General features: G+C 32.1%; 1 protein-coding gene across 1 annotated transcript; it reads left to right on the top strand.

The window, feature by feature from the left end:
• The first annotated feature begins 8,352 nt into the window (after positions 1-8,352).
• LOC110789163 (choline monooxygenase, chloroplastic-like) lies at positions 8,353-14,533 on the top strand. The gene is made up of 10 exons (NM_001426400.1): positions 8,353-8,778; positions 12,098-12,143; positions 12,216-12,351; positions 12,457-12,531; positions 12,676-12,873; positions 13,037-13,132; positions 13,395-13,513; positions 13,641-13,734; positions 13,953-14,003; positions 14,171-14,533. Exons 1-10 carry the CDS (start codon positions 8,409-8,411, stop codon positions 14,303-14,305), a joined length of 1,320 nt encoding a protein of 439 aa, NP_001413329.1. The 5' UTR covers positions 8,353-8,408; the 3' UTR covers positions 14,306-14,533.
• Positions 14,534-15,834: the final 1,301 nt, after the last annotated feature.

Raw genomic sequence — 15,834 nt, 5'->3', positions numbered from 1 at the left:
CATGAGTAAGTTGTGAGCCTAATAAGGATTATAACTCACTGATCGGAAGCAGTGCTCCAGCTAGCTATTCTGATCACTTGATCTCACTGAATTAATTATTTCGTAATTAATCTGAACCTTAGTATTGGACTAATGCTCCTTGGGTGAAGGACACATTTCCTTCACTTTTTAATGAATAAATACTTAATTTCTACACCAAGCGCGATATACCCAAAAACGGTGACATCTAATATCGCACCATTTGTTTTTTACACTATTCACACTAAGACTTTGACAATTTTTTGTGATTTGTACGTAAGGAAATTTTAGTCATGTGAGGTCATGTTAGATTCGTATCGATATATATTTTCTAAATATTAATTTTTGTAATTTTTACTTGCACACGATTTGAGATATTAAAAGTCAACTAATGGCTAAATGAGTAAAAGTCAACCATGGTGCGATATTTCCGGAACGGAGGAAGTATTTTTTTTGGTAAATTCATTATATTGTTGAATTCAAATCAATAAAAAAAATTACTATATCCCTTTCCAGGATCCTAGAATTCAAAATCCTGCTCTAGTCGATTTTTTGAAATATTTCAATAAAATAAATTCTTACTTAATTACAAGATAATTAATATGCATAAAGTGATTTTTATTTTTTTTTAAATAAAGGTTCATTTTAAGTATATATAATTATTAGTTAATTTTGTTAACATTAAAATTTGATATCTATTTTAAAACTTATAGACTCATAGTCCATCAAATAAGCATTTTTTTCGCCTACACATATACTTACATCAATTAGAACTGAGTACTAAAAGGCAAATACTACGTACATAAACTCAACGTAAAATTTAATTATCTTGTAAAGGATTAAAGGACAGAGCTAATACAAATAAAGGGTTTAAATAATTGAGGCACTATATGAACAAAGTATTATAAATGAGAAAATTAGTTGCTAAAAATAAATTTAAATAAAAATATTACATTACAAGCTAACAAACACAAAAATATTGACTAAGTTAAAAAAGAAAAAAAAAGTGTTGAACGAATAAAGGAAGATTGAAGTCAACAAGAAAAAAAATGAGGGAACGAATAAACAAAATATTAAAGTCATTGAGGGGAGTCGAACACTAGACCTTTGGTAAATATTAAAGCTTTAACACCTATTTTCTACCACTGGGCCAAGGAAATAACATGTGTGTTTAATGAGTTGTTTATTACTAGTACAAATTTACTAGACAAGCTATTATTTTGTGCCCCTTTTCGCCTTGTGCCCTAGGCGGTCGCACTCCTCGCCTACCCCCTAAGACCGGGCGCGCCTGAGACCAGTGGGAAGAGGGTCAAGAGAAAATTATTCTTGTAAAAATAGATACACCTCCTCCTCGGTTACCACTTGCAATCTGAACTTAAATATCTTACCCTCCCTGGATACGAACCAATAAGCTCTAGATCTCCTATCCCCTTTCTCTGATGAAGAATTCATAACAGTTTATTTGACATGAATCCTCTCAAAGCCCCAGGATCAAATGGTTTTGGCCCCAAATTCTATCAAACATATAGGCCAATAATCGGTCAAAAGTTACAACAGCTATAAAAAGATTTTTCTTTCACAACAAGATTCCTTCTACTCTAAATCACATTATTATTGCTCTAATTCCTAAAAATGACATACTAGAAAATCCAAACCCTTTAGAACTATTAGCCTCTGTTATACAATATACAAGGATATTTCTAAATTGTTGGTGTCCCATTTAAGCACGATCCTACAAAACCATATTAGCCCCTTTCATAATGCTTTCACTTCAAAACGATCTATTCATGATAATCTCCTAATTGTTCAAAAAATCCTCAATGTACTCAAAAATTCCAAATCTAAAACGGGGTGGTGTGCACTTAAATTAGGTATGAAAAAAGAATATGGTAGGATAGAATGAGATTTTTTGTGGGGTACCCATGGATCAATTGGGTTAAAGCTTGTGTCACCACTGTTTCATACTCAATTAAAGTTAATGGGTCACCGACCGAACACTTTTCTCCTTCTAGAGGGTCAAAGCAAGGTGACCCTCTATCCCCCTAGCTCTTCCTCATCTGTATGGAAAATTTTATAATCATGCTTCCAGGGCAAGTGTGATTAACTCCACGAGCATTGGTTTCAGTATTACACCACAAACTTCGAAAATCCCGTTCCTGATGTTTGTTGATGATAGCCTAGTATTTTTCAAAGCCACCAATACCTCTTGTAACATTATAATTAAGATAGTTAATGACTTTTCTGGGCTCTCAGGTCAACTTGTAAATTATCATAAATCAACAATTTTTTCTGTAAAGTCATTAATCATAGTAGGCGAGACTCCTTAGCCAGTCTTTTCAATATGACAAAATCAATGTCTCTAGGTAGATATATTGGGGCTCACTTCTCCGACTATGTGCCTAACAAAAAAGACTATGCCTTATAATTCAAGGAAATGAAAGTCGCGTTAATTTATGGCATGCTAATTTCCTTTCTAAAGCTAGTCGAACAACCCTAATCCAGAGTAACCTAGAAGCCCTCCCAACTTACATGTGTTCTTCTTTTCTTCTCTCTAAAAAGACTTGTGCTCAACTAGACAGTATTCACTATAGTTTTTGTGGAACCAAGACCGAAACAGAAACTCCATTCCGTTGATTGCCTGGAACAAAATTTGTCAACCAAAGGCTTATCGGGGTCTTGGTCTCAGAAGGACTTATCCTATGAATATAGATTTTATAGCAAGTTAGGGTGGAAAATACTCACTAACAATAATAATATTTTGGCCTCTCTAATGAGGAAAAAATACCTCAAAAGGCTTCTTTTTTTACAACTAATCCCAAACAAAAAGATTCCCTAATCCAGAGACACATTCTAAGTCAAAGAGAAATATTAGCAAGGGAATTCATCGGAAAATAAGCAAGGGCTCATTAGTAAATTTTTGGTTAGATAATTGTATGGAGCAATCAACTATTATTGAATTAACGGGGAAGATCCTAGCACAGTTAACACCCCGGCCACAGTTTCAAATTTTCTACTCTCTTCCAAACAGTGGAATTGGAGAAGCTCTCTCTAACTATTCCACATAATATTGTATTATGAATTAAAGGCAGTTCTTTTCCTCTTAATGACACCCCAGACAGCCCAACCTGAGGATGCACCAACTCAGGAGAGTTCTCGGTCAAGTATGCTACTTGGCTGGCCCATGAGCTTCCGCCTAATGCTACCAAATGGAAGTAAAACTGAATCAGGAAGCTGGACTTACCCCCAAAATTGAAAATCTTCTTATTGCAAACTTGTCACAAAAGTATTTTAACAACATAAATTCTTTTCTCCAGGAAAATTATCCCAACTGCTTCTTGCCCAAGATGCAACTCAAACAGTGAATCCATTAATCACCTCTTTTTTACGTGCCCCAATTCGAATCAAGTATAGACTCATAGACTCACAAAAAGATGGTTAGATTGTACTATCCCCAATGAGATTTTTTCAAAACTATTGATTACCTAAGGCGCCACCCATTAGTGTTATTTAAGTTTTTCTTCCTCAGTTGGGAAATTTGGAAAGAAAGAAATGATTTTGTCTTCTCTCAGTCCTCATTCCCAGATTGCAGATGCTTTTTCAAAGCTTTTAATGAACGTACAGAATGAGAGTTTAGACTCCTTACTCACACCCAACAACTTAGAGGTACCCCTTCTCCACAATTACATCACTCCATTCCTACACCAACCACCACTCCACCCATTATGGTAAAGTGGTTTCTGCCCCCCTAGGGCTCCTTCAAACTAAACTTCGACGGTTCGTGCAAGTCAGAATCCGCTGCAGCTGGCATCATCATCAGAGACATCAACTACATCACTACCTCATCAATCACTTTCAATTTGGGAACGACGCAAGTTTTTATTGCAGATCGAGGTTATGACTTTAAACAAAATGCCTTCAAGAAGCACTCCAATTCAACATCAGCAAACTCTACATTGAAGGTGATAATCTTCTAGTAATTAACGCAGTGAAAGGCATCTTATTCCTTGGAAACTCCTTAACATCATCAACGACATTAAGGTTCGTCTTCAAAATTTCTCCACGGTTCATATTCAATATATATATATATATATATATATATATATATATATATATATATATATATATATATATATATATACAGAGAAGGAAATAGTTCATCAGATTTGGTAGCTAATGTAGGTCATCTAATTATAGATTCAATGCATATTCTCCCTTCTAATAGTCCGCAGTTATAGTCGAGTGTTCATAGTGAATACTTAGGAGTCCCCCCCGAGCAGAGGGTCGGGCCTCCTAATGTTTTTCTCCTTATCTTGAAATTTTTTTAATAAAAGTTAAAAAGTAATTAATACTTCCTCCGATTTTTAATACTCGCAACGTTTGTGTTTTTTACACTATTCACATATTAGACTTTGACCATTGTTGGTGATTTATACATAAGATAAAACATTAAAACATAGTCATGTGAGATCTTGTTAGACTAATCTTAATGTGTATTTTAAAAATATTAGCCTTTTATAATTTTTGCTTAAAAAGAATTAATGATATAAATGATCAAAGTTGTGCATTAGCATGCGTGAAAGTGACAAACGTTGAAAGTAAAAATGAACGGATGAAGTACTACTTTCTCTGCCTCTAATTGTTATTTCCGTTTTGATTTTGTTATCTCACAAAATATCCCAAACAAGAATAATAAAAAGATACCTAGGAAGTAACATAAAAAATAAAACAAAACCCGTGTATTGCATAACTAACATCTCTCAAAAAGGAAAAATGCAGCTTGGGATGAATCTATCTAGAAGACTAGAACAAAGGAATACTTCAGTTTGGCGTCAAATAATACATATTGATTTTGATGCTCGTCATATTCGCATCTCCGCTTCTCAACTTTCATCTGCCCTTTTTTGGACAATAACTATTTTGCTTCTTCTTTTACTGATTTGGCATGTGATCACAACTGACTTTCTTTTTTCTGTAAATCATATATATATACTTGGATAACTTATCAACATTATTAAAAATAATGGAGGAGTTAGTTACATAAAATCCGTTTACAGGATAGTTTTCACAAATTTGTTTAAGGTAAATTATGCAATCATAAATCCGAGATAGTTTCGTCAAAAAAGTAGCTCCCTTTGTTTCTTAATTTTCTTATTGTTCCGTATCTTGTAAGTTGTAACTATTTAAAATTTTAGAGAACATGTTATTTTATTTAGGCAAATTTGTCAAAATTGATCTTTTATAACTCAAATTTTGCGAGAAATAACCTTATATACTTTCTCCGTTTCGAAAATATCGCTTTATGGTTGACTTTTACTCCTCTAACCATTACTTTGACCCTTAATATCTCAAATCGTGTGCAAGTAAAAATTATAAAAAATTAATATTTAGAAAATATATATCGATGTGAATCTAACATGACCCCACATGACTAAAATTTCCTTACGTACGGATCACAAAAACAAATAGTGCGATATTTCCGAACAGATGAAGTAATTTTTTTGTAAAATCACACCTTAATGTAAATTTTATTGCAAGAAATGACCAAATAGAAGTTTCCGGCATTAACTGAGCTATATGTGCCTTAAGTTGGCTAAAAACACTGATTTTCCCGAATCTTGAATTTTCAAACTTGATTTTTTATTTGATTTTTTTTTCAACTTTAGGTTTTAAAGCTTAGAATTTTGGAGGAAATTTGGGTGTGGTTAGCAAAATAAAGCCACAAGTGCTTCTCACATGCAAGTCAATGGCCCAAAAAGCCCAGTCAATGTCGGAAACTTACTTTTGGTTGTCTTTCGCAAAAAAAAAAAAAAAATACAATAAGGTGAGATTTCACAAAAAAAAAATTATACAAGGTCTTTTCTCGCAAAAAAAATTTACATTAAGGTGTGATTTCATACAAAATATTATATAAGGTCATTTCTCGCAAAATTTGGGTTATAAAAGATGTTTTTAGCAAATTTGTCTTTTATTTATAATATATAAGAAAAAATAATCACGTGAAATCTTATTTGATTGGTCTTAATTATAATAAAAATCTAATATACATATATAAAGGAGGCATATTTGCTGAACTATTAGAGTGACACCTAGGATTACTAATGGTTTCGGCCAATGAAAAATAAGATTTCTAATTTAAAAAATCGAGTGCCACGTAGATAATTAATTAGGTGCCACGTAGATATTTAAATTCACGTAGATATTTTAATTAATTAATTATTAATATATACAACTCCATCTAAAATCAAACATTCTAATAATTAAAAAATACATGTAAAATAAAATTCATCCAAAATCAAACACTAATCTAAAATAAAATAAATAAGATTCAATTTAAAATCAAAATTAATCTAGTATTAGAGCGCCACGTAGGAAATATAATGGTTTCTGCGAATGAAAAATAAGATTTCAAAATTAATTTTGAATTAAAAAAAGTGGAGTGCCGCGTAGATAAATAATTAAGTGCCACGTAGATATTTTTATTAATTAATTATTAATATTACGCATATACAATTTCATCCAAAAACAAACACTCTCATAATTTTTTTAAAAAATCTAAAATGGAATTCAATGCAAAATCAAAAACTAATCTAATACAATTTAATAGAATCCGTGCATCGCGCGGGCTAAAATCTAGTAATAATCAAAAGATAACATTCGCAAGGAATAATATTGCTGCTCCCTCTCCTTTTTTTTTTTTTTTCTCTCATCTTTTAGGATTTCAGTTTTCATGGCTGTTTAGACCGGAAGTAGTCTAATTTCTTTGAAAATTAGACTATTTCCGATCCTTCTTTTTGTTTTACATTATTCTACCCCGTAAAAAAAGAAAAAAAAAACATTCGCGAGGAAGATTAATAAAGAAACGAAAAAGTACAAATATCAGAGGCAGTAAAGAAAATAGTCTAATTAATTGGATGATAATATTAATTAATTACCCCCATCGACATGGTCGTATAATGTAGGAGCAATCGATGTTATGCTGATAAGCTATCACCACATAAACAAATGTTTGATTGAATCGATGACACTGGCAATTGTCAACATCACTGATTAGTAAACAAAAAAACGACCCACAGACCGACACATCAATTCTACTCCATATTCTTAACGTTTACGTGGTAGTACATTGCATGTGATTATATCAATGAGATATCGATGAGATTTTGATCTGTAGTTAAAATAGCGCATATAAAAGTATTTTAAATGGCAAGTTAATTGTATGTTATATAAGATTTTAAGCTAATTAACTTTCTAGCAAATTTATATTTTAATAATATACTCTCTCCATTCTAAAATTATACTCATATTTTTCAAATCGGGCGTTCCATAATTATAGTCCAATTTTCTTATTTGAACACAAAAATTTTCAATGTTACACTCATTTTGGACCACAAAACAAAAAGAAAATGTACTTTAGTTTTTTTAACGTGTACTATTTTCTCTTCCCCATGCACTTTATTCTTTTTTACATGTATTATATTCTACTTTTTCATCATCAATGTACTGTATTTTAATTTTTCACACACTTAATTCCACTTTTCTTAAAATCCGTATTTTTAGTCAAACAAGACTATAATTTTGGGACGAAGGGAGTACTAATTAACTTTATAGCTACTCCCTCCGTTTCTTTTTGTTTGTTACGTATTCCTTTTAGGGTGTTTCACAATGTTTTTTTTACGTGGGAGAACATTTCCTTTTATAAACTTATTATACTATCATTTTTTGTGCCATCTTTTAATTTTAATTGGTCCAATTTTATCAAACCATTAAATTTCTTTACAATTTTCTAAGTATGTTAAGTTAGCAATCTTTGTGCTTTTCCATCATTGGTTCAGTGTGATAAATAAAACAATCTTATTGGTTGTTGTAATAATTAGTGGATTGAAGTTTTACTTGGGTTTATTTTTAGTAAAAAAGAAAAAAGAATCTTTATTATACGTTAATAAACGTGCAAAAGTCCAAACGTAACAAAAAAAAAGAAAGGGAAGAGTAGTTTGTAAATCAATAGTAGCTAATTACTAAACTAGCTTGATATTTAAATAGATCTACTTAATTTTATAATTAAGCATTTAATTTAATTTTGATTATTACTTAACTTCCTATTGAATCACTTTTTTCCGAAAAAATTAATTTGTTCAAGCTAATTATAAAATCACTCCGAATGTTAAACCAGTAGTTTGAAACTTTTAAAAATTGCAAGTAAGTCCCTAATTATAACTATCGTGAATGCTCTAATTCCAATGTATAATAGTGCGCGTGGCAACAGGAGGGGTTAGAAAGATTATATAAATAGGACATAGGAGTGAGGTAGGAAGAAGTGCACAAGTTGAATAACATTAGTAAGGGTGTAGCTAATTAGCAAAATAAACAAAAAGGAAGTGTTGAGTTGGTTAATGATGGCAGCAAGCGCAAGCGCAACCACAATGTTGCTAAAATACCCAACTACAGTTTGTGGTATTCCAAATCCTTCATCAAACAATAATAATGATCCTTCAAACAATATAGTTTCTATTCCACAAAATACTACTAATCCAACACTTAAGTCCCGTACACCTAATAAAATCACCACCAACGCCGTCGCGGCACCGTCCTTTCCTTCTTTAACCACCACTACACCGTCGTCCATCCAATCACTTGTCCACGAATTCGACCCTCAAATTCCCCCTGAAGACGCTCATACACCTCCTAGCTCTTGGTATACCGAACCTGCCTTCTATTCCCATGAACTTGAGCGTATCTTTTATAAAGGATGGCAAGTTGCAGGTACTTTTTTTTTAAAATTATCTCAATTAATTTAACTCAATACTACTATGCTCTGCTTTATTTTGGTTTATTATAATTTATTTATTTTCTTATAATTTTTGGGACAATGGAAAAATATAACAACTTTTGACAATTACGGAATACGGACCCTTTACATCGGACATGCACACAAGTATATGTATATCACCCGTTTCTCATTTTTTATGACATATCACCATGTTTATCAACTTTAAATAATACGGAGTACTCCTTAAAAACATGATTAAAGATTCGGATTAATAGAAATTCTGAATATTCGACTTCTGGACCACCAACAGACTAATCATAATTTTATTTTAAAAATTGATGCGATAAAAAAGTACTGAATATTAGATTTATTTTTATGGTAATGATGATAAGTTTTTAAATATTAATTATATGAAGAAATTAGTGAAAAGGGTACAAAGGTGACATTTAGTTAGCTACGGTCGATGCTATGTATCATGTTGATCAACCGAGGTTGGTGGTTGTCGCGGTGGATTCAACGGTGCCGGTCAGTTGTGATGGTGGTGGGTTGTGAAGAGAGTGTGTGTAAGGTTGTTGGTGTTGATGGAACCTGGCTGGTGCCGGAGTAACCAAAGTTGGCCGTTGCCCGTTGCCCGTTCTCGGGGCTTGCATAATCAAGTTTGGCCAAAGTTTTTTGTTGGAAAAATAAAATATTGTTCAAGTCATAGGAATACCGGATTCATACGTTTCAACCATTAAAAACTACTCCAATTCAAAACTAATAATCTCACCCGTTTTTGTAACTTGTAATTTGTATTCTTTCAAAATGTCTGTATTTCAGTATCCTATGTTTTTTGGCAAATCCTATGTTCTATTCAAAATATACTCCGTTTTAACCTTAATCTAAGTATTCCGTATATATTAGGTTCCCTCAAACAAAAAAAAACGATGTTAGGTGTTCAAACTACTTTTCCTTTTCCTGGATTTGCATTTATTTCTTTGTTACATTAATTAGGGGTGCCCACTATTCGGATAAAAAAGCCAATCTAAAATGAGTACGGAGTAACTAATGTGGATCAAATTTATATTAAATGAAAATTGGGTCTGATATAATTTAAATTGAAAATGGGATCAGATCGGACAAATTGAAAAAACCAAAATTTGTTCAGGCTTCAAATTTAATAACGTAGAAATCCCAACAAATAATCCAACTAAAGTGTGAAACATTATTGTGGATAGAAATCTGGTCTACAACCTTAAAAAAAGTGTGTTTAACACTGAAACATTTTAAAATTAGCTATATTTTTTTGCTACAACCAGTTGTATAATAACGATTGTCCCCGCCAAATTACTTTGTTTTTTTTTTTGAATCCCTGACGATCTTTGCTAAATACGGGCCTGGGTCGCACCCGTCTCTTGAGAGTCCACTTAACAAGTCTAAAGGAGGTTTCACCTTAAAACCATATGGCAATAAGGGGAGTAGCCCCTTGGCTTTATTAAGTGTTTAACTCTCTTCTCTTTTATCTTATCAATGTGGGACATTCACACGTGATGTTTCATGGGTCAGATCTTAACAATCTTGTTTTCCAGATTTGTTGTGAGGACTAATGTTGGATCAATTTGTAGCTTACTCCATATATTATTATTATTAAAAAATAATTATTGCTACCATTAGGCAAACAAAAAATGATGGGTTCATTTGGAGAGTGTTTTCTTTAGGACCCATTTGGTTTGACGTAAAACATTTTTCATTAAACGATTTTCCCTTTTTCAGTTATTATTTGGTTTGAAAAGAGATGAAAAATAATTTTCCATAACATCTCAAAGGTGGAAAAACCTTCTCTATCTCAAGAGAAGGAAAACACTTTTCCACCTTTCCTCCTCAATTTTCAACCATCTTCTACTCCATATTAATTTTTTTTAAGAAATCAAATAAACTTCCTCCTGCAAAATGTTTCCATGAAAAATCATTTTTCACTGAAAATGTTATACACCAAATCAAACAGAGTGAGTTGAGGATTTGGATTGGACCACAAATACCACACTACCAAACCCTAAGTCGGATCGGACTCAATATTCGAGCGCTATAACAAAGGTCACCGGTTAGTTTGAGTTATAACAAAGGAACCAGTTTCACTGCTTATTATGGGGGTACAAATGGGCTTCGGCAGGCCCATGTTACTGTGATGGTTTAAAGCCCGTCCGATTAACAAATTGGAAGGTTCCAATATATGATCACTAGCTAGGGGCTTTCGGAGTGTTGTATTCTTGGGTGTTTAAAGTTGGTATCAGATCAAAAATGATAGGGAAATTTGCAAGTAAAAAGATATTTTAGAAGAGTCCATGGAATATACTTTTTTATTAAAGAATATTCGATCAAATTCATTTGGATGAATGTTCAAAACACATACGTATACGTAGTACAACTGAAGAAGCACCTTGTCCTTATTGATAAGACTAATCTTGGGATTTCAATCATAAGCATAGACTTTTGGTTGAATTGGTCCTTTAATATGTATCGAAGCCAGCGTGACGCAAAGGTCACGGGTTCAAATTTCATCCACCCCTCCTTTTAAAGTAGAATATTTCTTGTTGGGTATGAGGAGACCTATCTGTGAGGGAGTGTGATAGATGTATAAAATCATTTTTGAGTTCAACCATCGGCTTAAGCTTTTGGTTGAGTTGGTCCTTTGACACTTATCAACAACTATTTGTAAAAATTTGATAGAGATAAAATCAGATGAATAAACATTTTGTTTTGTCCTTTTACGCGTTAATTACAGATTTTACCTCCATCTCACAAAGAGCATATTCTACATTATGCTTTGTTTAGTCAGAGTTATCTACCTCCGATCAATTTTATTACTAATCATTGTCTATGCATAGTCTCCTTAATTGCTTGAATTAAGGCAGGAAATTTTGACTCCTTCGATCCACAATATGTTGTCACGTTATGCGAATAATTCGCACCAAAAATATTATTCCTCGATCATTATTGTGCATAACCGGATATGACATTATTGCGCATAACCGGATAATCGGATATGACATGATTTTACAACAATTCAGTTAATTTTCTCTCACACTTTAAATAAGTTTTTGTGGCACCTTAGGAATCAATCATAAATTATTTTAATTTAAGAAACGCGGAAACTTAAGTTACTGCCTTGCGGGCAATGGGCATGTAGAGTAATATGGTTCATGAATAAGTAAGTTGGTTCATGAATAAGCAAGTAAAACAATTGTATTCTTATAAGGAAGAAACTGAAGGCCAGTTTTTGTTTCAAGGGAGACCTTATTATGTGCTAATCTGGGTTTTTCTTTTGTCTTGCAGGGATCAGCGATCAAATAAAAGAGCCTAACCAATATTTCACTGGCAGGTTCGTCATTTCATCTTGATTTTGATTTATATTTTAATTTTCGCATGATTAATAATAGTGAATTTGAAACAGCTTAGGAAATGTTGAATATTTGGTGTCTCGAGATGGTGAAGGGAAAGTTCATGCATTTCACAATGTTTGCACCCATCGTGCATCTATTCTTGCTTGCGGTAGTGGCAAAAAGTCGTGTTTCGTGTGCCCTTACCATGTGAGTTCTACTTGTAGTTTACAATTGATGATATTAATTAATACTCCGTATAGTTTTGTTAAATTGATTTGCATACATAATATCAAGTGATTTCTGTTTTTGTAGGGATGGGTATATGGCATGGACGGATCACTTGCGAAAGCCTCCAAAGCAAAACCTGAACAAAACTTGGATCCTAAAGTATGTGATATTAGTTAGTTAATTAGTATCCGATGTTTACATTATTAAAACATTTGCATGAATACTTAATTTACATGGGAGTATTTAATAAAAGAAATAATAGAATTCCGTTTATAATTGTAAGATTGTTGATTGATGTGTTAGGAACTTGGGCTTGTACCCCTAAAAGTTGCAGTATGGGGGCCGTTCGTTCTTATCAGCTTGGACAGATCACTTGAAGAAGGTGGTGATGTTGGAACTGAGTGGCTTGGTACTTCTGCTGAAGATGTTAAGGCCCATGCTTTTGATCCTTCACTTCAATTCATTCACAGAAGTGAATTCCCAATGGAATCTAATTGGAAGGTCTAATCTTATAAATTACTCGGAATTGTTTTTAAGTTTTAGTTAGTAGAATTCGTATTTGCTAGATTACACAATTAATCACACAATTCCTCTGTTCTTATTTACATGACACAATGGGGTTTTAGACACTATTCACACAAACACCTTTGACTTCCCTTTGCAGATTTTCAGTGACAACTACTTGGATAGCTCATATCATGTTCCTTATGCACACAAATACTATGCAACTGAACTCAACTTTGACACTTACGATACCCAAGTAAGCTCCATTTTTTATTTTTATTTGTATATATTCCGACATAATTACACTCATGCCTATACGTTATCATAAGATTCATTTGATTTAAAACATTCTTAATTATTAACTTGTACTAATAGTTTACCCTAAAAGTAAGTAAGTCTTAATTATACGAATATATATATATATATATATTAGATGTTGAAATTACCTGATACGTGTAATAAACAGAAAAGTTATTGTAGTTAACATTGGATGTTGACATAATAATGTACATGTGTAGATGATCGAAAACGTTACAATTCAAAGAGTGGAAGGAAGTTCAAACAAGCCTGATGGTTTTGATAGAGTTGGAATTCAAGCATTCTATGCTTTCGCGTATCCAAATTTCGCTGTGGAAAGGTAGACTAGTTAACTCTTTTGTTACCTTTTCATATACTTGGTATAATATATTAGTGGAGTCGTTTATGTCTTGAATGATATGATGATGACATTTTGGCTACATATTCTGTGATTATCTTTCTTTCAGGTATGGCCCTTGGATGACTACAATGCATATTCACCCATTAGGACCAAGGAAATGCAAACTAGTGGTGGACTATTATATTGAAAATTCTATGTTGGTAAGTTTCTACTATATCTACTCTACTTATTACGGAGTAGTGTCCAATTAATATTTTGACATGGAAATATTAGCTAGCTTGTGTAAATTATGTTCGAGTCGTATTAATTTTAATTTTAATTTTAATTTTAATTTTAATTTTAATAAAAGTCGGGTCACGTACGAGTTAGTTAAAATTAACAATCAATGATAAATATCTTGTATATTTTGTTGGTATAGGATGACAAGGATTACATCGAGAAGGGCATAGCAATCAATGATAACGTACAGGTACGTGTACAATGACGACACTATGGGTTATCCCTAAAAAAATGTGATTCTGCTAAAGTGGGAGGAGTGTGGGACCCTAGGTTGGAAAAATGTAAAAAAAAAGTAAATACAGTGGAATGTATAATTAATTAATTAATACTTGAGTAATTTGTGGTGTGAAATTGCAGAGGGAAGATGTGGTGCTGTGTGAAAGTGTACAAAGAGGTTTGGAGACACCAGCATATCGTAGTGGGAGATATGTGATGCCTATTGAGAAAGGAATCCACCATTTCCACTGCTGGTTGCAACAAACTTTGAAGTAATTGTTGACTTGACTTCACCGGACGTTTGCGTGCTCCTCTTGGCTCTTGCAGTTAGTTATGTGTGTATGCTCATGGCCTAAACTTATAACATTTTATACTCAATTTATAATAAACACCATAGTAAGTACCTCAGATATCCCGTGCATTTTCATTTTCAGGGGAAATAATGACATTGTCTATCAATATCAATATCAATATCAATATCAATATTACCAGTAATTTTAAACACAATATATCTGTGTTTTTTAAAATGGTTGCTATCTCTGTAACTTAATATCCATTTCCGGTAATAACTTCTCAATTGTCAATTTCATCATGCTTTATTTAACGCGGTTTCACCATTAGATTTATACTAGATTAGCACCGATATTTTAAAATTATTATTTGACCATCTTTTTAATACAAATTTTTATTGAATTATTTATCCCTTAAATCTATTGCGTAATTAATAATCTCCAATGTACTCATTTTATCATATTTTAACTTACTACGTATTATATATTTTATATGTTTAATATGATCATCTGACTAAAATATTTTATATATTTAATATGCTAATTTGACCAAAATATCGAGTAAGAATCTATTACTATATACTAAAAGAGACACCGGGAATGGCACATATCAATTCCTGGTGCGATTTTTTCCCGCCAAAATTTACTTTTCCAAAAAGTGTGTTTGTTTTATTTTATTTGTTTCTCTACATTTTTTTAATAAACTATTTATGTATAAAAACAAATTTTAGTTTACAAAATTATGGCAATAATAGATACGACGTAATAATAATTATTCTAAATTGGTAATATTTTAGTCAAATTGCTATATTAATAATTAAAAGTATATCACTCAATATTTTTGTCAAAATTACCATATTAGCATTTTAATTATGCATATTAGATGAAAAAATTTAAACCAGTATGTTAAAATGTTATAACTATGCAGTAGTTTGGGAGATACTCAGTTAAATATTTTGTGAAAAAAATGATCAAAATTCGTGCGTGCACGGGATCTAATCTAGTATTTTCTATTATTGTCATGACAGTTTGACTAAAATTTTACCAAAATTTTAATAATGACATATTCCATAATCCTATATTTTTTTCCATGTATAAACATTTATACAAAAGGAGAGAAAATAAAAAAAGAATAAAATAAATATGTCTTTTTAGGAAAGAGTTTTTGGGGGGAAAATTTTTCACCAGAAAATGACACGTGTCATACCTGGTGTCTCTTTTAGTATGTAATAAAGTAATAGATACTTTAACCCCTCCAACTCTACATCTAGTCATCTAGAAACAATTCCACCTTTCGGTTAAATCACAAATATTCTCCCCTCTTCTCTAAATCTTGCCTTCTCTCTTTCGTGTTCTCTCTCTCTCCTTAGATTGATCATAATAGAGCTAGTTGCCAACTGTAAGTCGGTTTCATCTTTAAAGTTCATAGTTAAGAGCTTAACAGTGAAGAACATATTTTTCATTTCAATAAATAATAATGATGTCAGCATTGTGGTTCTGTGGAATGCAAACTTG

The sequence above is a fragment of the Spinacia oleracea genome, chromosome 3, assembly GCF_020520425.1.
Source record: "Spinacia oleracea cultivar Varoflay chromosome 3, BTI_SOV_V1, whole genome shotgun sequence".
NCBI lineage: Eukaryota > Viridiplantae > Streptophyta > Magnoliopsida > Caryophyllales > Amaranthaceae > Spinacia > Spinacia oleracea.
The sequence above is the reverse complement of the archived record's forward strand: the minus strand, read 5'-3'. Positions and strand labels throughout refer to the sequence as shown.